The sequence below is a fragment of the Erpetoichthys calabaricus genome, chromosome 3 (genome assembly GCF_900747795.2).
Source record: "Erpetoichthys calabaricus chromosome 3, fErpCal1.3, whole genome shotgun sequence".
NCBI lineage: Eukaryota > Metazoa > Chordata > Cladistia > Polypteriformes > Polypteridae > Erpetoichthys > Erpetoichthys calabaricus.
This window is the reverse complement of record NC_041396.2, coordinates 249,026,891-249,051,192: the sequence shown is the minus strand read 5'-3', so window position 1 is coordinate 249,051,192 and position 24,302 is coordinate 249,026,891. Positions and strand designations below refer to the sequence as shown.

Below are 24,302 nucleotides of genomic sequence, written 5' to 3'. Positions count from 1 at the left end.
CCAACTGAGATGATAGAAGACATTTGCTATGCTAGTCACGCTATCCGATTTGTATATGCTGTGATCAAATTAACCTACTTGTTCTATCCTGGCTAAGCTGTATACAGTAAAGTAATAACAATCTCAATCTACAGTATACTAAGTAATAGTCTGTGTACTAAAACTACCCTGGCCTATACTAAGCTCTTTTCGGACAACAACCAACCCAATTTTTGTAACGTAGTAGTCAAATTAATGTAATCATTATTTTATAATCTCTATAATTCCTATCATGTATTGAATTCACTATCTCAGTATTACTGTATGCAGTTTGCAAACTAATACCATCTCTACCTTTGTAATGTAGTTCTTACTGTATACCATCAGTACCACATGGTCTTTACAAAAACCCCAATCCAGTTTGTGTGTGCATTATTGGCAGTAACCCACATTGTTTATATCATATAGTCTCTATACCAGGCATTTCAGTTTGCATTTTGTAGTTTGTGTACTAGCACAACATTATTCTGTGCTATATACAGTATGTCCTATACTGCTACAGTTGTTTAGTTCTTTACTCTCCATACTCATTTTTCTAAACACGGACCAGCTAAAGGGTTTTTTTTATTTGTTTGTCTGACCTAACCCTTTAGAGTTTATAGTGCACCACCCTTAGACTGCAATACACTGGTCATTCAGTATTTAAATCCAGTTATGTTCGCTCCCACCATTCTGTACACACTTTAAACTATGATACTGTTTATTGAGTTTTTAGTATCTTTTATCAGGCTGTATTACTCTGTTTTATAGCTGTAGTTAAAAGTACTTCTTTGTAAACCCAACAGGAAATGCACAAGGAAAATAAAAGCTAGGGCAGGTAATAAAATTGAGCAAAATGCTGTTGCACATTTTTAGTTTCTTAACAAGCCTACAAGTTCAAATGAAATCATAACATTCTCAATTCCACGTAATCCACTTCAGGGTCACATGTGACTTGGAGTCTATGCTGGAAGCACTGGATGCAAGTTATGAAGCAGCCATGGACAGGGAGTCAGTCCATTACAGGGTCCACTCATAAACACACATGCCCATATTCTCCCTGTAACTGGAGTTGCCAGTTTAACCCACATGCACATCTTTAGGGATTCAGAAGGAAAACCCATGTGCACAAGGGAAGAACGTGAAAAATATATACTAAACAATGAAGCACCTTGGAAATTAGGAAAGTATAAATCTCTCTTTTAAAATGATTTAAGAGTCTTACCACTGTTATCAACTGGAATACTCTGGACAGATATATTGCCACCAGTCAGATTCAACAATGAACAGCTTCCTGAGTTGCTTGTTCCTGTGAAGAAAGCTGAATAAAGTGTATTTATTTATTTTTTGGAGTAGGGCAAGCTGTGAAATTAAAATATATTCATTTAAAAAAAGAAACATACAACAGATAGGTTTTTGGAGAAATTTTTTAACAATTTACCAAGAAATAAAGTGGCATTCATCAGGGAACCTTAAGTTGAAAAATATTGTGCCATCTGATAGACAATGATGGGTCATAATCTCTGAGAAGATGTTATACCTGAAGCTTGGATTTACAGTGGCATGCAAAAGTATTCAATCCCCTCGAAAGTCATTATAATTTTATGCATGAATAAAGGTTTGTACACATTATTTATCCATTCACTATTTTTGATGTGAACTCTTATGCTGTAACAATACATTACCAAATTCAAAAATAAACCATTTTCTTTAGATATGTAACTGAAGAAGAAAAACTCGAAAGCTAGTGTTTGCGTTAGTATTTAAACCTCAGTGCTTTGGAAGTTTTAGGTTAAAACAAATCACAAATGGCACAAAGGTGACAGTCACTTCACCATAATTAAACATGAGTAGGTACTACTTGTGAGTCCTTTATGTTTCTCTGAATATAAAAAGCCTCCATTTGTAAGGGCCACAGTCTTTGTTGGACAATCACTGCAAAAATGAGCACAAAGGAGCATTCTGCTTATGTGAGAAACAAACTCATTGAAATGCGCAAGATAGGAAATGGCTACAGAAAATATCATAGTTTGAATGTCCCCTGGGTGGCACGGTGGCGCAACGCAGTTAGGAGACCCAGGTTTGCTTCCCGGGTTCTCCCTGCGTGGAGTTTGCATGTTTTCCCTGTGTTTGCGTTGGTATCCTCCTGGTGCTCCGGTTCCTCCCACAGTCCAAAGACATGCAGTTTAGGTGCATTGGCAATTCTAAATTGTCCCTAGTGTGTGCTTGGTGTTTGGGTGTGTGCGTGCGTGCGTGCGTGCGTGTGTGCTCTGTGGTGGGCTGGTGCCCTGCCCGGGGTTTGTTTCCTGCCTTGCGCCCTGTGTTGGCTGGGATTGGCTCCAGCAGACCCCCCATGACCCTGTAGTTAGGATACAGCGGGTTGGATGATAGCTGGATGAATGTCCCCTTAAGCATTGTTGGATCCATCATCAGAAAGTGGAAGGTTCATCACGGCACCCAAACTCTCACTAGAACAGGCCGTTCCTCAAAGCTAAACATCAGAACAACAGATGTTGACTGGTGAGAAAGGCTACTAAAAATCCAACCATCACTGTCAGAAGTCTGCAATACTCATTGGCTGAAACTGAAGTAAAGGTTCATGGGTCCACAATTTCAAGAGCTCTCCATAAAACAGGCCTCTTTATGAGGGTAGCAAGAAAGAAGCCATTCCTTAAGAAGGTCCACATAAAAGCACATATGGCATTTACTACAAAACATGAGAGAGACCCAGTTAAGATGTGCGAGAAAGTTTTATGGTTGGATGAGACCAAAACAGAACTTTCTGACCAGTCTTCAAAGAGATATGTGTGGTGTAAAACTAACACTGCCCACAATGCCTGAAGAAACACCATACCTATGGTGAAATATGGTGGTGGCAGCATTGTGCTATGGGGATGCTTTTCATGTGCTGGGATTGGGAATCTTCTCTGTGTTGAAGGGACGATGGATAGACACAAATACCACACAATATTGCAGGAGAACTTGTTCCAGTTTGCTATGAACCTACAGCTCAGGAGAAGATTAATCTTTCAGCATAACAATAACCCTAAGCATAAGGCCAAAGCAACACTGGAATGGTACAGAATGGAAACAGAAAGGTGAATGTTTTGGAATGGCCAAGTCAAAGCACTGATCTTAACCCTATTGAGAATCTGTGGTACTGTTTGAAAACTGCTGCCCAAAGGCGCCATCCCACCTATCTAGAAGATCTATCTAGTCAAGAACAATGGGGAAGAATCACTCCTGAACAATCTGCAAAACTGGCACATACTTACTCCAGAAGAATTAAGGCTGTCATTGCAACAAAAGGATTCTTGACAAAATATTAATGTGTAGGGCTTTTGAGTTTTTCTTCTTCTGCTAAATATCTACAGAAAATAGTTTAACTTTGGAAATGTGAACTCTTATGCTGAAACAATACATTAAAAATACTGAATGGATAAATATGTGTACAAATCTTTTGTCATATAGAAAAATATGATGACTTTCAAGGGGATTGAATACTTTTGCATGCCATTGTATTTTAGTCAGAACTTATTTCTGTGCTCAGGGCACAAACATAATTTGCTGTCACATTTCATGCCATTGTTATGTCTTTATTGGAACTCAAGGATCTTACAGCATTAAGTAATGATACAGAACAATTGGTTATTACTGTAATCAATTAATTCAATTTATTTTTTATATCTCTGTTCACTGAGTGTAGGCTTAGAGTGCCATATGCAATTAAGACTCCTGACTAGGATCTGGTGCTGAACCCTGCTGGCTTCCCCTCTTGTTTTAAAGTCATTTTCAAAGCCCTATGCTTACAATAATCTACCCTGTATATAATTAAGGCATCCAAGATCTCCTTTCTGTACTAAAGCACCACTGCACATCTGTCTTTCAGCACTCACTCCTACCTGTCGCATCCACAATCTGTTTCCATATGTCACTCTCCTTCAGCCAATATGTTAATGATGGTCCACTTTCTTTCTCTACTGTGTGTAGTGGTGGTACTGCCCAGAAGATGGGGGCTGAGTGAGAAAAAGAGGCTAGCTGACGTCACCAGGAAGTGCTCTGCTTGTAGAACGTACAGACAGTCCCTGTGCACATAAGCATCAGAGTTCTGGTGTTGCTCTCGCTGCAAAAGAAGTGCTTCTGAGGGCCCTTGTAATCCAGACATCATTTAAAAAAATATTTTCATGCAATGCATCTGTAACTGAATTTACATTTTTGTGTCTACTGTTTTCTCACGTCTGTGCATCTTACTCAATCATTGTAAATCAGACTGGCATTTGTTCTTAATGTATATTTTTGTATATTTTTCTTTTAGGTGTTGATGGTGTATAGTTCTTATTGTTAAAGTTTGCAGGTAAATCAGAGGATGATTTTTTTACAAGTATCTATTTTTCAGCTCTTGGTAAAGTTACTATTGTAGTATCTAAAGTTTTTGGCACTTATTCTTTTTTATATTGTGACGTGTGAGTCCCTGTCTTTCACCCCAAAACACAAGGCTGAGTCTCAGTACTTTAGACAAACCAGCTTTATTCAACTTGAAACAGCAACAGTACGGTTATTTATTGTAGCGGGATCTACAACTCTCCTATGCACAGACGCAGCAAGACACAGCAATCGGGCAGGGTCGTGACCAGGTTAATGGTCAAGTAATACTGTGCCCTGCACTTATAATATTCCTTGCATCACCCATTGATGGCTGGTGCTCATAGCGCGACTGCAATCTTTTAGAATATGTTTTCATGGTGAGCTGCTACAGCGTTGGGAGCTGTATACAAGTATAGTTTGTTTCCCCAGCAACTGATATGCTGTCTTCCACAGATGCAGCGATCACGCTTCGGGATGCTCTTCGGCGTGTCGTCCCGTTGGGGGAATCCCCAAAAGTGTTTAGAAACCTTACAATATATACAAATATACATATAAGTCTAACTTAGACTGAGACAACCTAATTCCGAAGGTTAATAGGAAATGTGATGATTTACTTCATAAGTTAAAACTACATAATAAACAAGATTCATTAGATATTTAAAATATTAAAATGTGTTCTTTGTTTCCAATACGTAAAGTCAAAATATTCTTGATTGTAATAAAAACTTGAAAATTTTCACTTTCTGATAGAGGTTCATGCAGGGTGTTATGGCTCTGCAGCCTCTTCTATAATGATGCAATCTCGAGTCAACCCTGTTGGGATAGAACCTTGGGCAATCCTTAATGATGTACTCACATTCAGTCCTCAGCAGTACAATCTCATGCCATACTCAATGATGGAATCTCACTCCATTCTCTCACACTGAGCCTTTAAAGGCATCGGCTCCTTTCTCTCTTTACTACTCTTAACGGTTTTGCTCTGGTTGTTGGCCTTCCTCTCTTTCTCATGAGTGGGGGTTGATTTGATTTTAGTTTTGTTAAGTTTGACTTGATTGTATGGAATGTTAATAAAATCAGTAAATTAAAAAAAAGCATTGGCTTTTACTAATGTGATGTAGTTTTCTTCCAGCTCTCTATACTGATCCTTCAAAAAGCATAGCTTTTAAGTAAATTGACAGCATTATTATCATTAATGTTTGAACCTTGGTATAATGTATGTACAGTATATGTGTTTATATCTTTGCATATGTTTTTCATATTAAATTAGCACAGCCAAATCAATAGTTAGGTTAGGTGGTTATACATGCTGCTAGTTTTTAAAGAAACAGGTATGTGATTTATTCCTCTTACTTGATACATTTTAATTTATCTGTAGTGAGTGAACTTCCTTTGTAATGTTACTTCAAGGTCATTTGATTTTATATATGTTTTCACAGTTTCACAATATTGGTGATTCAATACAGAACAAGACTTTCAAGTATAGTTTGTTCATTTTGTTTCAGAGCTTGTCACTCAATCTATCTATCTAAAAATTTGTCTTGTTTCTATGAAGCTGCTGTATCTGCAAGCACAAATAATGTGTTTGAAGCCCTTCAATGAAACCTTACCAAGCAATGAAAGTAGATGTTTTAGCTGGGATGTTTGTGAAGGCCTTGTCTGCCTGGAAATATTTATACAGGCTGCTGACTGTTCCAGGCTTTTTTTAATGTCCACCAGAACTTCATCATACTCGGCATTTGATGCTGCAGTATTGTTCACCTGGAACAAGACATCATGGTTGACAATAATGCTGCCGTTCCTGGGAAGGAAAAAGAAACCATATTTTTAATAACTTCATACCCTTCAGATGACCTGTGTTTTGTGGAATTTAAACTTCCAGCACATTTTTAAATAAATAACTGGACATTGCTCAAACACATGTGGCATGAAACATTCTATAGTTCCTGGATGACCACTATGTATTACTTCATCAGTGGCCTGCATTGTTAGTAGTTTTGACTCCCATTAAGCACACATTGTGACACAGTCCAACAACAACTGGTGTGCCAGAGACCATCAGCAGTTACCGGGGATACACTCTGTACATGTATAGAGAATGTACAGCATGCCATTCAACAAATACACATCCAGTACCTCTTTCTGTCCATGCCAGACTCTGTCCATCCATTAATGCTAGACTGTGTACAAGTGGTTATTTCTTCCTGTGGTTGATAGTGATAAGTCCACTACGAATCCTAGGTACTTCTAATTTGGTGTGTTTTCAAGTTTCAAACTTCCAATTGTGTCTTTAAATATGACTCTTTTATGGCCTATATGTAATAATTTACATATACTTTAATTAATCCATCATCTGCCACAAATCTACCCAAGATGCTCTATAATGATTTACCTAATTCTATATTATCTGCCAATTCGCCTAGTTTGCTATCATCTGCAAATTGAATCAGTTTGTTATTTATATTCCTATCTACATTTTTTGTATATATAAAATAGCAGCAGCCCTAGCACTGATCCTTGACAGTTCGTTTGGTTTTAAATAATCAGAGGACATGCATGCACTCATCCATATTCAAAAGTATACCTGCTGTTATTGGAAAGTTATCCAGCAGTATTTTGTAACTACTGTATTACAAATAAGAGCACAGAAAATTTGAGATGCAGTTCGGGAGATGGATGTAATCAAAACAGGTAAAAGTCAAAACTGGGAGCCCAAAAGAAAATCCGAATTGGAGTACCAAATGTGAAATTAAAAAAACCCACACCAAAAATCCACACCAGAAAACACTAGAAAAAGGTTTAGAAATAATCAAGATTTGATGGAAAAGGACAACATTTCTGTCCTCAACCTTGGATGAGGAAGTGATCTAACTGATGCCCTTTTAACCCATTCTGGGAAATAATGACCTCCAAAGCCCCGCCCCTAACAACTGCTGCAGCATCCTAGCAATGGTTAGACAAAATGGCGGCATCCATCATAAAATGGTGTCTAACCCATTTCAAAATTAAAAAAAGGAAATCAAAATAAAACATTGAATCAAATTACTGATTCTTAAATCAGTTTCCTTGGTATTTAAAACCCCAAATAGAGTGTTTACCTGATCAAAAAGTCCCCAAAACAGATGCAAAATATATTTAAATAAAACTTTTATAATAATAATATGGCCAACAGGCTACTGCACCAGAATCAATTCTGTAGTTTGCATATTTATGTCTCTTTTCTCTGGTTGCATCACAATGTGAAGTGTGCATGATATTGGAATCATATTAAGGACTATTTCCTGTGTTGTAACTAATACTTCTGTGATAGGCTGCAGGTTTCCAAGAATCTAATAGTCAAAAAAAGGATTCAGGGAGTTCATAAAAAGAAAGCTGTGCAACATTTAATAGTGAAACCAGCCCCTAACATTAACATAGATTGAGATGGATAGAGGTTGGGAGCATGCACTGATACAGCACGTTGTCGCAACCAACACATGACTTTCACCTCAGGATCCCAAATTAGGACCCAACAGCAGCCATGCAATGGGTAATACCTCAGCATCACACTAGTATGAATGGCGTGGAACAGTGTGAGGTTTTTTACAGAGGCTGGAGTGCCAATCCTGCCACCAACCCCCATGTTTTCCCATAACACTGGTAACATTTAATAAAAGTGAGTTTTTATACTTTTCCATCCTTCACAGATTGCATAGATGATGGTTGATAATGGTTGAAAAATCAGAAAATAGGGAAAAAAGATAATAAATACCTGATGCTCCTTATTTTTACACCCAAGTAATGAGGAACACCTGCATATATCTTTCTCATCTGCAAATACAAATAGAGAATAAATTAATGCTTTTCATATCAAATCATATTTTTATATGCTGTATCATTTATCAATGTTAGGTAGAATACCCAGTGTTTTTTTCTGTCCTTCTGGCTATTGGACCTTATCAATGGAATCATCTTTAGAGATTTAGAATATGACACTATATAAAGAACACTACCTGTCTACTAATTATAGATCTATGATGTGTAAGCTATTATTTATTTAGTATTATTTTTGCCTAACTTAATTTGTTTCTCTTTTCTTGTTACTATTTCTTTGACATCTTGTAGAGCACTTTCAGCTACATCTTGTTTATGAAAATGTGCTACAGAAATAAATGTCTTGTTGTAAGTTAGTTGAATGTGCACTTGTGTAGTATAAAATTATTTATTACTTCAGTGTGTACACATTAATGGAAATCATTAGGGTCAGATGTTTCATTCCTTTGGTTAAGAATTAAACCTAACTTAGGCCAGACCAGGGGCCTCATGTATAAATGGTGTGTACGCACCAATATTGCGTAAGCCCGTTTCCACACTCAAATCGCGCTGTATAAAACCCAAACTTGGCGTAAAGTCATGCACATTTCCACAATAGCTCAAACCCTGGCGTATGCAAGTTCTCCGCTCGGTTTTGCAAAGTGGCGACACCCAGCGTCAAAGCAGTGGTACTGTTCCTGTGTGGTTACCCATTCTTTTTTAGATCCATATCCCTGACGCAGCTGTATAAATACTCTGAAGTTAACCGCATATTGTTTATTAGTTTAATGCATCTGATTGTAATTAACCTGTAACAATATAATGGTCCAAAGAATGGTCAAACTATTCTAAATCCCATAGCTGCTTTAGCGTTGTTAGTCTCACTGCACCACTCAGAGCAGCTGATCGGAAAGAGAATTATTGGTATACAATATCAAGCACACGCTGCCTCAGCCATGCACACAGTCTATTGTACTGCTCTCATCCGAAAAACGCTTCAAAGCCATTCTTGTACGGACCTCGTGGTTCAGAAACAGTTTCATCCCAATAACTATAAATGCACTCAATCAGTCCATCAAGTGCTTCTTATAGAACTGTTTGTACTTACAAGTACAATTACCTCACTGTAAACTTGCAATACAGTTATAATATTGCACAACCTGCGCCACTTTATAAAGCGCGTATTTACATATGATGATATCATTTTTAAGATGAAATGCAGCAAAATGTGTTTATTACATTATGCAGATAAAATGTTAACATCATTTAAATAATCTATATTGTTAATAATTAAACATGTGAGGACACGGTGTCGCAGCGCTAGCGACGAGCTGGCACCCCGATTATTCCTGCCTCGCGCTGTATTCTTGCTGGGGCTGGTGCGACACTGTTGAAAGACAGATGGATAGAATAATTAAACATGTACTACGAAAATATTTCAATGTTCCTTTAAAGTTTTGAAGAATCGGCGTTCTAAGTTTACAGATGGCTTAACGTCAATTGCAGAGCTGATTGTGTGGTGATTGGTCACTTGGAGAATGAAAAGGAAGGACAGGAATTGGGGGTTAGTACATTTGAAAGAGACAGTGCGGCTGCAATAAATTATTTCATCGACGGTCACGCACGGCACGTCAAGCATCTTGCGGGAGACAGGAACAATCTGTGGACGAGGCGCCTGCTCATCACTATCACTGCACCACTGTGTTTCCATGTTTAATAACACGTTTTAACTCCTATCATCATGAAAATGATATCACGTATACATCTCAGTATTTTAATTATTCAGAGAGCTGAATATTACGAATGTAATGGATTCTGTGTCCTGTCGGAGGAAGAGAAAGCCGGTTTAAGAAGCACATAGTGATTCACACACACAGAGCACATAGAAGATCAAATACAAAACAAAGCATTTAACGTGCTACTTTAGTTATGATGGGATTTGAGAAACTAGTAAATTAAACGATTTAAAGATGAAGTTTATGATGTTCTACTTTTAATGACAAAATGAACTACGTGATTAAAGTGGACATTTTGAGATTAAAGTTGACATTTCGTGCTTATTTACCACTGTGTGCCTATTTTTTTGTCAGTACCCTAATAAGCTTTCATATGACACTCAGACGGTGGGCTACGACTCGCCTTTTCACGGCGACTTTGATATCTGACCGCTTCTTTTTTATTTCGGGCACTGTGCAACTTTGTGAACTTGAGCTTTTGAGTTTCTCTGACACTCTGTTACTCGATCAACTTCCTTTTGTTGATTATATCACTGTTTAAACCAACAAATAGTACATTTTTCCTTGCCTCCACTTGGTATTCACTGAAATTCTTCTACTTTCCCCCGTGCTTTCCCCATTGTCTTTTCACAGAAGTCTGAGCTTAAGGGCTATTTATATTGATTTGCATATTCAAAGAGGTGTAATTCTGGGAGCTGTTGGGGCGGGACAGCAGGTGCGTGCACGTGCGTTACTTTTCACGCTGACCTGGATTTATGTAGCGGAAGAAAGTGGAAGTTGACGTACGTATAGATTTATGCATCTGTATTTTTTTGTGCATATGCACATTTCTGCTTTTGTCCGTACGCCATGTTATAGTGTGAACTCTACGCATGGCGTTATACATGAGGCCCCAGCTCTGTAATTATCTGAGCTCCTTTGTTTCTTAACCATTGGAATGAATTTGTCAGGAAATCGATTCTAGTGACACGTATTCCAGAAGTTTAAGAAGTTCATAAAAGCCTGGAGAAAAGTTTCTGAAATCTATTAAAGGTCTCTAGAGTCATGTGTGTGTGGCTAGGAGGCTCTATAAAACCACTTTCAGAGCTATTTTATCCAACAGGAGAACATTTTGAACAATAATCAATCTTCCCAGAAGTCGTCCTGCCAAAATCTGTCTTGGATCAAAGAGGAACCCTAAACAATGTTTAGGAATTGGCCAGTCTCATTCACATTGAATTTAACCATTGAGAAAAAATAGAACGCTCACCACAGGGAGCAATGACCTTTTTGTGTAGGTCTGGTACTGAAAGTGGTGTAACCTTCTTAAACCTTGTTAGTTATTACAAAAAGCATCCCATGAAAGTAAAGTGAATCCATGCCAGTAGAATTGTTGGTATTACATTCGGATATAACATGCAAGGTCTCTATTGGGTAGATTTCATATTTGAGCATCAGACATTTGTGTAGAATATTCAGAAACGCCAGGCAAAAGGAATAGGCATATTTGCAGCTAGGGTCTTTTTGTGCAACGTCTAAATATTAACCATCAAAATTGACAAAACTAACTGAAAAAAAAAGTCAAAAGGCGAATCTTTTTTTTTTTAAATAAAATTGTGTATCTTTGACAAGGATTTTCCTTTAAAGGCTTATATTTTAGGAATCTGTGCAATGCAAGCAGTGTCTTATACTTCATGGCTGTTATGTTACAGTCACATGATATATGCAGAATGTGCCTAGTAACCACACAGCATCATAGCAACCAGACACACAAAATGGTGTTGCAATGCCCATAGAAATGAAAAATCAAAAAAGAGATCTCCTTAATATCTTTTTGGTTTCTCCTAGACAACAATAAGATCAGAAATAAATAAGATGGAGGCATTTTCTTTTGTTTTATGCTTCTCAGATTTTTCTGAAAGCATGCAACATTAAAAGAAAAATACCCCACAAGTGTCTCTTCTTGAGTTTCTGCAGAGATCTTCGCAAAGTCACACAATGGGCTCAGATCTTCCAAGGTATCACTTTGCCGTCATCTAATAACCTAAAACCTGAGGTAGACAAAATGATACACTGGAAAGAGGGGGGGCGATGTCAGACTGGGAGGGTTAGGTACATACGATCAAAGTCCACTGGTGTCCCCTTAGAGGTGTTTCAAAGTGATAGAATGGGTATATACCATTACACAATGGGGGGATTTTGCAACGGTAAAGAAGATATACAATTGCAAATAGCCATGAAAGAGGAGGCAGATGGATAAAAAATATGGTAAAATGCAGTGAGGGATAACAAATGGCACAAAATACTGCATTGTTTTAAAAAAAATACCCTAAAAAACTACAAACATTGAAAGCGATCAAATATAGCCCAGTTGGACAAGAAAGCCGCAGACTTGATAACACTGCTTTTTACTCCATGGTATATATGACGCCTGCTTTTACCTACATCTACATGAGTGCATTGAAAACAGCAAGAGACATCTATTTTCTTTTGCTGGCAGTTACCATGGCTCACTAGTAATAAATAAACTGGAGTGGGGGTGTGCTGGTCTGTTTCATGTCATTCCAGTTGATCACACTCCGCACCTGAATGTATAATAATAATATAAAAAACAAACGGGAAACAAATATTATCCCTTCTTTAATTTGTCAAACAAACATTTCAAAACATTTAAAAGGTGAAAACAACACGTGCAATATTAGATAAACTACTGAAAAGCATAGAATCATTACCTCTTCAGAAAAAATCAATTCAAAATCTTTGTACTCTTCTGATGTGTTGTTTTCCAAATTTTTTGTAAAATTTATATTCCATATTTTTAGAGTTATATTTGCACTCCGGTTGTATTTTTCTGTTATAAAGAAAAGAGAGAATTTTCAATAGATTCAATAAAGATATATATGCTGTACACATTTTTACCTTCCCAAAACAAAACCAGTATTTATATACTTTAAACTTCTTTTGTGCAAATGCAAATTAGGACAGTAAGTGCATCAGGAAAAGTATTAAACAGACATGCAAATAAACAAGTTCATGAGTATAGAAAAGAAATGTTAAATTTCTCGTTCTACTATTGGGCACGGACTGATAATCTCTAAACAGAAAATAAGGAAGAATGAGTCAAATTTACTATTAAAAAAATAAATAAGGAAATTGATACTGACCCACAGAAAATGATGAACTGACAGTTTCACAGTATGGTTCCATATAGATTGGTGGACAAATGCATTTGGATCCATCGGGTGTGCCACCATTATAACATTTGACAGGAGGCTCCTCTGTTGAAGTTGTAACTTTAGATGACAATGATGAAGACATCAAAGATGTTGTATGATCAGAGCTGTACAGATGACTTGTGGTTTGTACTGATTGTGTTGATAAAGATGTCCGGGATGTTGAAAGGGGAAAAATTGTTGAAGATGTTTCAAAAGTTCCTGTTATTGAAGAACTCGATTTGTCAAATATGGATGTGGAAGAGGTACCAGACACTGGATATAAAGTTGATAAAATGCTACTTGATGTGTCAGTTGTTGTTAATGTAGATGCAGGGGCAATGGACGTTTCTGATAAGAAAGAAGTGGTAAATATAGATGAGGAGGTTGTCAACAGAGGAGTACTAGCTGTTTCTGTTTTGCTTGATGAAGATAAACTTGTAGTCAGGGCAGAGGTGCTTTCCACTTGGCTAACTGTTAATTCTTGTGTTGAAGCAGTTGTAGACAGTGCTGAAGTGTGTGTCACATGAGAAGAAGTTGAAATTGATTGGGTGGTCTGCATTATTGGAGTTACAGTTTCAAATGTTTCTGGAGATGTAGCAATTGTGAGGACTGATGTTCCTGATGACACCGAAGTAGAAAGAGTGGAATGTGAGGCAGTCGATAGAGGAGGAGAACCGGTTATTTCACTTTCAGAAATTGAAGGGATTGGAGTGGTCAATAAAGATGTAGTTTCTGTTGGGGTACTAGTAATTGGCTGTGATAATGAAGTTGCAGATAGCCTTGACTGTGTTGTTGCCTCGGGAGAAGTTGGATGTATTTCTGTTGTATGTGACGTGGGAGCGGTACTGTCTGTAATGGGAGATGTCGGCTTGCTTGCTGACTGTGAATGTGAAGTTGGTGAGAAGGTCGTTGCATTTTCAGAAGTTGCTGGAAGAGTTGCCTGTGTTAAGGTGGATGTTTCTGATAGAACAGAAATAATAGTTGTTAACAGTGAGTCTGTCGGCAGAGGACTACCAGATGTTTCTGTTGCAGCTGAAGATGGTTGTGCCATGGTAACAGAAGTGGTAGTTTCTCCTTGACTGCTTGTTATTGCTTGTGATGAAGCAGTTGTAGACAGTGTTGAAGTGTTTGTCACATGAGAGGAAGCTGAAATTGATTGGGTGGTCTCCATTATCGGAGATGTCGTTTGAGAACTGGAAAATGTTGGATTCGGCGCTGACTGTGAATGTAATGTTGAGGACAAAGTGCTTGCAGTTTCAAAGGTTTCTGGAGATGAAGCAGTTGTGTGCACTGATGTTTCTGATGACACCGAAGTAGAAAGTGTGGACTGCGAAGATGTCGATAGAGGAGGAGAACCGGTTGATTCTGTTTCAGAAGTTGAAGGCATAGCAGTGGTCAATGAAGATGTTGTTTCTTTTGGGCTACTAGTTATTGGCTGTGATGATGAAGTTGCAGATAGCGTTGACTGTGCTGTTACCTCGGGAGAAGTTGGATGTATTTCTGTTGTATGTGACGTCGGAGCTGTACTGTCTGTAATGGGAGATGTCGGCTTGCTTGCTGACTGTGAATGTGAAGTTGGTGAGAAGGTCGTTGCATTTTCAGAAGTTGCTGGAAGAGTTGCCTGTGTTAAGGTGGATGTTTCTGATAGAACAGAAATAATAGTTGTTAACAGTGAGTCTGTCGGCAGAGGACTACCAGATGTTTCTGTTGCAGCTGAAGATGGTTGTGCCATGGTAACAGAAGTGGTAGTTTCTCCTTGACTGCTTGTTATTGCTTGTGATGAAGCAGTTGTAGACAGTGTTGAAGTGTTTGTCACATGAGAGGAAGCTGAAATTGATTGGGTGGTCTCCATTATCGGAGATGTCGTTTGAGAACTGGAAAATGTTGGATTCGGTGCTGACTGTGAATGTAATGTTGAAGACAAAGTGCTTGCAGTTTTAAAGGTTTCTGGAGATGAAGCAGTTGTGAGCACTGATGTTTCTGATGAAACCGAAGTAGAAAGAGTGGACTGCGAAGCTGTCGATAGAGGAGGAGAACCGGTTGATTCTGTTTCAGAAGCTGAAGGCATTGGAGTGGTCAATGAAGATGTTGTTTCTGTTGGGCTACTAGTTATTGGCTGTGATGATGAAGTTGCAGATAGCGTTGACTGTGCTGTTACCTCGGGAGAAGTTGGATGTATTTCTGTTGTATGTGACGTCGGAGCTGTACTGTCTGTAATGGGAGATGTCGGCTTGCTTGCTGACTGTGAATGTGAAGTTGGTGAGAAGGTTGTTGCATTTTCAGAAGTTGCTGGAACAGTTGCCTGTGTTAAGGTGGATGTTTCTGATGGAACAGAAATAATAGTTGTTGACAGTGAGTCAGTCGACAGAGAACTACCGGATGTTTCTGTTGCAGCTGGGGATGGTTTTGCCATTGTAACAGAAGTGGTAGTTTCTCCTTGACTGATTGTTATTGCTTGTGATGAAGCAGTTGTAGACAGTGTTGAAGTGTTTGTCACATGAGAGGAAGTTGAAATTGATTGGGTGGTCTCCATTATCTGAGACGTCGTTTGAGTACTGGAAAATGTTGGATTCGGCGCTGACTGTGAATGTAATGTTGAGGACAAAGTGCTTGCAGTTTCAAAGGTTTCTGGAGATGAAGCAGTTGTGTGCACTGATGTTTCTGATGACACCGAAGTAGAAAGTGTGGACTGCGAAGATGTCGATAGAGGAGGAGAACCGGTTGATTCTGTTTCAGAAGTTGAAGGCATAGCAGTGGTCAATGAAGATGTTGTTTCTTTTGGGCTACTAGTTATTGGCTGTGATGATGAAGTTGCAGATAGCGTTGACTGTGTTGTTGCCTCGGGAGAAGTTGGATGTATTTCTGTTGTATGGGACGTCGGAGCTGTACTGTCTGTAATGGGAGATGTCGACTTGCTTGCTGACTGTGAATGTGAAGTTGGTGAGAAGTTCGTTGCATTTTCAGAAGTTGCTGGAAGAGTTGCCTGTGTTAAGGTGGATGTTTCTGATGGAACAGAAATAATAGTTGTTAACAGTGAGTCTGTCGACAGAGGACTACCGGATGTTTCTGTTGCAGCTGGGGATGGTTTTGCCATTGTAACAGAAGTGGTAGTTTCTCCTTGACTGATTGTTATTGCTTGTGATGAAGCAGTTGTAGACAGTGTTGAAGTGTTTGTCACATGAGAGGAAGTTGAAATTGATTGGGTGGTCTCCATTATCTGAGACGTCGTTTGAGTACTGGAAAATGTTGGATTCGGCGCTGACTGTGAATGTAATGTTGAGGACAAAGTGCTTGCAGTTTCAAAGGTTTCTGGAGATGAAGCAGTTGTGTGCACTGATGTTTCTGATGACACCGAAGTAGAAAGTGTGGACTGCGAAGATGTCGATAGAGGAGGAGAACCGGTTGATTCTGTTTCAGAAGTTGAAGGCATAGCAGTGGTCAATGAAGATGTTGTTTCTTTTGGGCTACTAGTTATTGGCTGTGATGATGAAGTTGCAGATAGCGTTGACTGTGTTGTTGCCTCGGGAGAAGTTGGATGTATTTCTGTTGTATGGGACGTCGGAGCTGTACTGTCTGTAATGGGAGATGTCGACTTGCTTGCTGACTGTGAATGTGAAGTTGGTGAGAAGTTCGTTGCATTTTCAGAAGTTGCTGGAAGAGTTGCCTGTGTTAAGGTGGATGTTTCTGATGGAACAGAAATAATAGTTGTTAACAGTGAGTCTGTCGACAGAGGACTACCGGATGTTTCTGTTGCAGCTGAGGAAGGTTTTGCCATTGTAACAGAAGTGGTAGTTTCTCCTTGACTGCTTGTTATTGCTTGTGATGAAGCAGTTGTAGACAGTGTTGAAGTGTTTGTCACATGAGAGGAAGTTGAAATTGATTGGGTGGTCTGCATTATCGGAGACGTCGTTTGAGTACTGGAAAATGTTGGATTCGGTGCTGACTGTGAATGTAATGTTGAGGACAAAGTGCTTGCAGTTTCAAAGGTTTCTGGAGATGAAGCAGTTGTGTGCACTGATGTTTCTGATGAAACCGAAGTAGAAAGTGTGGACTGCGAAGCTGTCGATAGAGGAGGAGAACCGGTTGATTCTGTTTCAGAAGTTGAAGGCATAGGAGTGGTCAATGAAGATGTTGTTTCTGTTGGGCTACTAGTTATTGGCTGTGATGATGAAGTTGCAGATAGCGTTGACTGTGTTGCTGCCTCGGGAGAAGTTGGATGTATTTCTGTTGTATGTGACATGGGAGCTGTACTGTCTGTAATGGGAGATGTCGGCTTGCTTGATGACTGTGAATGTGAAGTTGGTGAGAAGGTGGTTGCATTTTCAGAAGTTGCTGGAAAAGTTGCCTGTGTTAAGGTGGATGTTTCTGATGGAACAGAAATAATAGTTGTTGAAAGTGAGTCAGTCGACAGAGGACTACCAGATGTTTGTGTTGCAGCTGAGGAAGGTTTTGCCATTGTAACAGAAGTGGTAGTTTCTCCTTGACTGCTTGTTATTGCTTGTGATGAAGCAGTTGTAGACAGTGTTGAAGTGTTTGTCACATGAGAGGAAGTTGAAATTGATTGGGTGGTCTGCATTATCGGAGACGTCGTTTGAGTACTGGAAAATGTTGGATTCGGTGCTGACTGTGAATGTAATGTTGAGGACAAAGTGCTTGCAGTTTCAAAGGTATCTGGAGATGAAGCAGTTGGATGCACTGATGTTTCTGATGACACCGAAGTAGAAAGTGTGGACTGCGAAGCTAGAGGAGGAGAACCCGTTGATTCTGTTTCAGAAGTTGAAGGCATAGGAGTGGTCAATGAAGATGTTGTTTCTGTTGGGCTACTAGTTATTGGCTGTGATGATGAAGTTGCAGATAGCGTTGACTGTGTTGTTGCCTCGGGAGAAGTTGGATGTATTTCTGTTATATGTGATGTGGGAGCTGTACTGTCTGTAATGGGAGATGTCGGCTTGCTTGCTGACTGTGAATGTGAAGTTGGTGAAAAGGTGGTTTCATTTTCAGAAGTTGCTGGAAGAGTTGCCTGTGTTAAGGTGGATGTTTCTGATGGAACAGAAATAATAGTTGTTGACAGTGAGTCTGTCGACAGAGGACTACCAGATGTTTCTATTGCAGCTGAGGAAGGTTTTGCCATTGTAACAGAAGTGGTAGTTTCTCCTTGACTGCTTGTTATTGCTTGTGATGAAGCAGTTGTAGACAGTGTTGAAGTGTCTGTGACATGAGAGGAAGTTGAAATTGATTGGGTGGTCTGCATTATCGGAGACGTCGTTTGAGTACTGGAAAATGTTGGATTCGGTGCTGACTGTGAATGTAATGTTGAGGACAAAGTGCTTGCAGTTTCAAAGGTATCTGGAGATGAAGCAGTTGGATGCACTGATGTTTCTGATGACACCGAAGTAGAAAGTGTGGACTGCGAAGCTAGAGGAGGAGAACCGGTTGATTCTGTTTCAGAAGTTGAAGGCATAGGAGTGGTCAATGAAGATGTTGTTTCTGTTGGGCTACTAGTTATTGGCTGTGATGACGAAGTTGCAGATAGCGTTGACTGTGTTGTTGACTTGGGAGAAGTTGGATGTATTTCTGTTGTATGTGACGTGGGAGCTGTACTGTCTGTAATGGGAGATGTCGGCTTGTTTGCTGACTGTGAATGTGAAGTTGGTGAGAAGGTGGTTGCATTTTCAGAAGTTGCTGAAAGAGTTGCCTGTGTTAAGGTGGATGTTTCTGATGGAACAGAAATAATAGTTGTTGACGGTGAGTCTGTCGACAGAGGACTACCAGATGTTTCTGTTGCAGCTGAGGAAGGTTTTGCCATTGTAACAGAAGTGGCAGTTTCTCCTTGACTGCTTGTTATTGCTTGTGATGAAGCAGTTGTAGACAGTGTTGAAGTGTTTGTCACATGAGAGGAAGTTGAAATTGATTGGGTGGTCTGCATTATCGGAGACGTCGTTTGAGTACTGGAAAATGTTGGATTCGGTGCTGACTGTGAATGTAATGTTGAGGACAAAGTGCTTGCAGTTTCAAAGGTTTCTGGAGATGAAGCAGTTGTGTGCACTGATGTTTCTGATGAAACCGAAGTAGAAAGTGTGGACTGCGAAGCTGTCGATAGAGGAGGAGAACCGGTTGATTCTGTTTCAGAAGTTGAAGGCATAGGAGTGGTCAATGAAGATGTTGTTTCTGTTGGGCTACTAGTTATTGGCTGTGATGATGAAGTTGCAGATAGCGTTGACTGTGTTGTTGCCTCGGGAGAAGTTGGATGTATTTCTGTTGTATGTGACATGGGAGCTGTACTGTCTGTAATGGGAGATGTCGGCTTGTTTGATGACTGTGAATGTGAAGTTGGTGAGAAGGTGGTTGCATTTTCAGAAGTTGCTGGAAAAGTTTCCTGTGTTAAGGTGGATGTTTCTGATGGAACAGAAATAATAGTTGTTGAAAGTGAGTCAGTCGACAGAGGACTACCAGGTGTTTGTGTTGTAGCTGAGGAAGGTTTTGCCATTGTAACAGAAGTGGTAGTTTCTCCTTGACTGCTTGTTATTGCTTGTGATGAAGCAGTTGTAGACAGTGTTGAAGTGTTTGTCACATGAGAGGAAGTTGAAATTGATTGGGTGGTCTGCATTATCGGAGACGTCGTTTGAGTACTGGAAAATGTTGGATTCGGTGCTGACTGTGAATGTAATGTTGAGGACAAAGTGCTTGCAGTTTCAAAGGTATCTGGAGATGAAGCAGTTGGATGCACTGATGTTTCTGATGACACCGAAGTAGAAAGTGTGGACTGCGAAGCTGTCGATAGAGGAGGAGAACCGGTTGATTCTGTTTCAGAAGTTGAAGGCATAGGAGTGGTCAATGAAGATGTTGTTTCTGTTGGGCTACTAGTTATTGGCTGTGATGACGAAGTTGCAGATAGCGTTGACTGTGTTGTTGACTCGGGAGAAGTTGGATGTATTTCTGTTGTATGTGACGTGGGAGCTGTACTGTCTGTAATGGGAGATGTCGGCTTGTTTGCTGACTGTGAATGTGAAGTTGGTGAGAAGGTGGTTGCATTTTCAGAAGTTGCTGAAAGAGTTGCCTGTGTTAAGGTGGATGTTTCTGATGGAACAGAAATAATAGTTGTTGACAGTGAGTCTGTCGACAGAGGACTACCAGATGTTTCTGTTGCAGCTGAGGAAGGTTTTGCCATTGTAACAGAAGTGGCAGTTTCTCCTTGACTGCTTGTTATTGCTTGTGATGAAGCAGTTGTAGACAGTGTTGAAGTGTTTGTCACATGAGAGGAAGTTGAAATTGATTGGGTGGTCTGCATTATCGGAGACGTCGTTTGAGTACTGGAAAATGTTGGATTCGGTGCTGACTGTGAATGTAATGTTGAGGACAAAGTGCTTGCAGTTTCAAAGGTTTCTGGAGATGAAGCAGTTGTGTGCACTGATGTTTCTGATGACACCGAAGTAGAAAGTGTGGACTGCGAAGCTAGAGGAGGAGAACCGGTTGATTCTGTTTCAGAAGTTGAAGGCATAGGAGTGGTCAATGAAGATGTTGTTTCTGTTGGGCTACTAGTTATTGGCTGTGATGACGAAGTTGCAGATAGCGTTGACTGTGTTGTTGACTCGGGAGAAGTTGGATGTATTTCTGTTGTATGTGACGTGGGAGCTGTACTGTCTGTAATGGGAGATGTCGGCTTGTTTGCTGACTGTGAATGTGAAGTTGGTGAGAAGGTGGTTGCATTTTCAGAAGTTGCTGAAAGAGTTGCCTGTGTTAAGGTGGATGTTTCTGATGGAACAGAAATAATAGTTGTTGACGGTGAGTCTGTCGACAGAGGACTACCAGATGTTTCTGTTGCAGCTGAGGAAGGTTTTGCCATTGTAACAGAAGTGGCAGTTTCTCCTTGACTGCTTGTTATTGCTTGTGATGAAGCAGTTGTAGACAGTGTTGAAGTGTTTGTCACATGAGAGGAAGTTGAAATTGATTGGGTGGTCTGCATTATCGGAGACGTCGTTTGAGTACTGGAAAATGTTGGATTCGGTGCTGACTGTGAATGTAATGTTGAGGACAAAGTGCTTGCAGTTTCAAAGGTTTCTGGAGATGAAGCAGTTGTGTGCACTGATGTTTCTGATGAAACCGAAGTAGAAAGTGTGGACTGCGAAGCTGTCGATAGAGGAGGAGAACCGGTTGATTCTGTTTCAGAAGTTGAAGGCATAGGAGTGGTCAATGAAGATGTTGTTTCTGTTGGGCTACTAGTTATTGGCTGTGATGATGAAGTTGCAGATAGCGTTGACTGTGTTGTTGCCTCGGGAGAAGTTGGATGTATTTCTGTTGTATGTGACATGGGAGCTGTACTGTCTGTAATGGGAGATGTCGGCTTGTTTGATGACTGTGAATGTGAAGTTGGTGAGAAGGTGGTTGCATTTTCAGAAGTTGCTGGAAAAGTTTCCTGTGTTAAGGTGGATGTTTCTGATGGAACAGAAATAATAGTTGTTGAAAGTGAGTCAGTCGACAGAGGACTACCAGGTGTTTGTGTTGTAGCTGAGGAAGGTTTTGCCATTGTAACAGAAGTGGTAGTTTCTCCTTGACTGCTTGTTATTGCTTGTGATGAAGCAGTTGTAGACAGTGTTGAAGTGTTTGTCACATGAGAGGAAGTTGAAATTGATTGGGTGGTCTGCATTATCGGAGACGTCGTTTGAGTACTGGAAAATGTTGGATTCGGTGCTGACTGTGAATGTAATGTTGAGGACAAAGTGCTTGCAGTTTCAAAGGTATCTGGAGATGAAGCAGTTGGATGCACTGATGTTTCTGATGACACCGAAGTAGAAAGTGTGGACTGCGAAGCTAGAGGAGGAGAACCGGTTGATTCTGTTTCAGAAGTTGAAGGCATAGGAGTGGTCAATGAAGATGTTGTTTCTGTTGGGCTACTAGTTATTGGCTGTGATGACGAAGTTGCAGATAGCTTTGACTGTATTGTTGACTCGGGAGAAGTTGGATGTATTTCTGTTGTATGTGACGTGGGAGCTGTACTGTCTGTAATGGGAGATGTCGGCTTGTTTGCTGACTGTGAATGTGAAGTTGGTGAGAAGGTGGTTGCATTTTCAGAAGTTGCTGAAAGAGTTGCCTGTGTTAAGGTGGATGTTTCTGATGGAACAGAAATAATAGTTGTTGACAGTGAGTCTGTCGACAGAGGACTACCAGATGTTTCTGTTGCAGCTGAGGAAGGTTTTGCCATTGTAACAGAAGTGGCAGTTTCTCCTTGACTGCTTGTTATTGCTTGTGATGAAGCAGTTGTAGACAGTGTTGAAGTGTTTGTCACATGAGAGGAAGTTGAAATTGAGTGGGTGGTCTGCATTATCGGAGACGTCGTTTGAGTACTGGAAAATGTTGGATTCGGTGCTGACTGTGAATGTAATGTTGAGGACAAAGTGCTTGCAGTTTCAAAGGTTTCTGGAGATGAAGCAGTTGTGTGCACTGATGTTTCTGATGACACCGAAGTAGAAAGTGTGGACTGCGAAGCTGTCAATAGAGGAGGAGAACCGGTTGATTCTGTTTCAGAAGTTGAAGGCATAGGAGTGGTCAATGAAGATGTTGTTTCTGTTGGGCTACTAGTTATTGGCTGTGATGATGAAGTTGCAGATAGCGTTGACTGTGTTGTTGACTCGGGAGAAGTTGGATGTATTTCTGTTGTATGTGACGTGGGAGCTGTACTGTCTGTAATGGGAGATGTCGGCTTGCTTGCTGACTGTGAATGTGAAGTTGGTGAGAAGGTGGTTGCATTTTCAGTAGTTGCTGGAAGAGTTGCCTGTGTTAAGGTGGATGTTTCGAATGGAACAGAAATAATAGTTGTTGACAGTGAGTCTGTCGACAGAGGACTACCAGATGTTTCTGTTGCAGCGGAGGACGGTTTTGCCATTGTAACAGAAGTGGTAGTTTCTCCTTGACTGCTTGTTATTGCTTGTGATGAAGCAGTTGTAGACAGTGTTGAAGTGATTGTCACATGAGAGGAAGTTGAAATTGATTGGGTGGTCTGCATTATCGGAGACGTCGTTTGAGTACTGGAAAATGTTGGATTCGGTGCTGACTGTGAATGTAATGTTGAGGACAAAGTGCTTGCAGTTTCAAAGGTTTCTGGAGATGAAGTAGTTGTGTGCACTGATGTTTCTGATGACACCGAATTAGAAAGTGTGGACTGCGAAGCTGTTGATAGAGGAGGAGAACCCGTTGATTCTGTTTCAGAAGTTGAAGGCATAGGAGTGGTCAATGAAGATGTTGTCTCTGTTGGGCTACTAGTTATTGGCTGTGATGATGAAGTTGCAGATAGCGTTGACTGTGTTGTTGCCTCGGGAGAAGTTGGATGTATTTCTGTTATATGTGATGTGGGAGCTGTACTGTCTGTAATGGGAGATGTCGGCTTGCTTGCTGACTGTGAATGTGAAGTTGGTGAAAAGGTGGTTGCATTTTCAGAAGTTGCTGGAAGAGTTGCCTGTGTTAAGGTGGATGTTTCTGATGGAACAGAAATAATAGTTGTTGACAGTGAGTCTGTCAACAGAGGACTACCAGATGTTTCTGTTGCAGCTGAGGAAGGTTTTGCCATTGTAACAGAAGTGGTAGTTTCTCCTTGACTGCTTGTTATTGCTTGTGATGAAACAGTTGTAGACAGTGTTGAAGTGTTTGTCACATGAGAGGAAGTTGAAATTGATTGGGTGGTCTGCATTATCGGAGACGTCGTTTGAGTACTGGAAAATGTTGGATTCGGTGCTGACTGTGAATGTAATGTTGAGGACAAAGTGCTTGCAGTTTCAAAGGTTTCTGGAGATGAAGCAGTTGTGTGCACTGATGTTTCTGATGACACTGAAGTAGAAAGTGTGGACCGCGAAGCTGTCGATTGAGGAGGAGAACCCGTTGATTCTGTTTCAGAAGTTGAAGGCTTAGGAGTGGTCAATGAAGATGTTGTTTCTGTTGGGCTACTAGTTATTGGCTGTGATGATGAAGTTGCAGATAGCATTGACTGTGTTGTTGCCCCGGGAGAAGTTGGATGAATTTCTGTTGTATGTGACGTCGGAGCTGTACTGTCTGTAATGGAAGATGTCGGCTTGCTTGCTGACTGTGAATGTGAAGTTGTTGAGAAGGTGGTTGCATTTTCAGTAGTTGCTGGAAGAGTTGCCTGTGTTAAGGTGGATGTTTCTGATGGAACAGAAATAATTGTTGTTGACAGTGAGTCTGTCGACAGAGG

General features: G+C 40.1%; 1 protein-coding gene across 1 annotated transcript in view; it reads right to left on the bottom strand.

The window, feature by feature from the left end:
- LOC114649531 (uncharacterized) overlaps nt 1–23,852 on the bottom strand; it is a 43,425-nt gene extending 19,573 nt beyond the window's left edge. Inside the window, exons 1-10 of the mRNA XM_051924766.1 lie at nt 23,627–23,852; nt 22,265–22,585; nt 19,553–20,854; nt 17,522–17,866; nt 15,479–16,786; nt 13,052–13,720; nt 12,620–12,738; nt 8,132–8,190; nt 5,991–6,181; nt 1,244–1,327 (exon numbers count right to left, since the gene is read on the bottom strand). Coding sequence (XP_051780726.1) covers nt 1,244–1,327; nt 5,991–6,181; nt 8,132–8,190; nt 12,620–12,738; nt 13,052–13,720; nt 15,479–16,786; nt 17,522–17,866; nt 19,553–20,854; nt 22,265–22,585; nt 23,627–23,783 — 4,555 coding nt within the window. The 5' untranslated portion in view covers nt 23,784–23,852. The remainder of the gene's footprint in view (nt 1–1,243; nt 1,328–5,990; nt 6,182–8,131; nt 8,191–12,619; nt 12,739–13,051; nt 13,721–15,478; nt 16,787–17,521; nt 17,867–19,552; nt 20,855–22,264; nt 22,586–23,626) is intronic.
- Between the last annotated feature and the right edge of the window lie 450 nt (nt 23,853–24,302).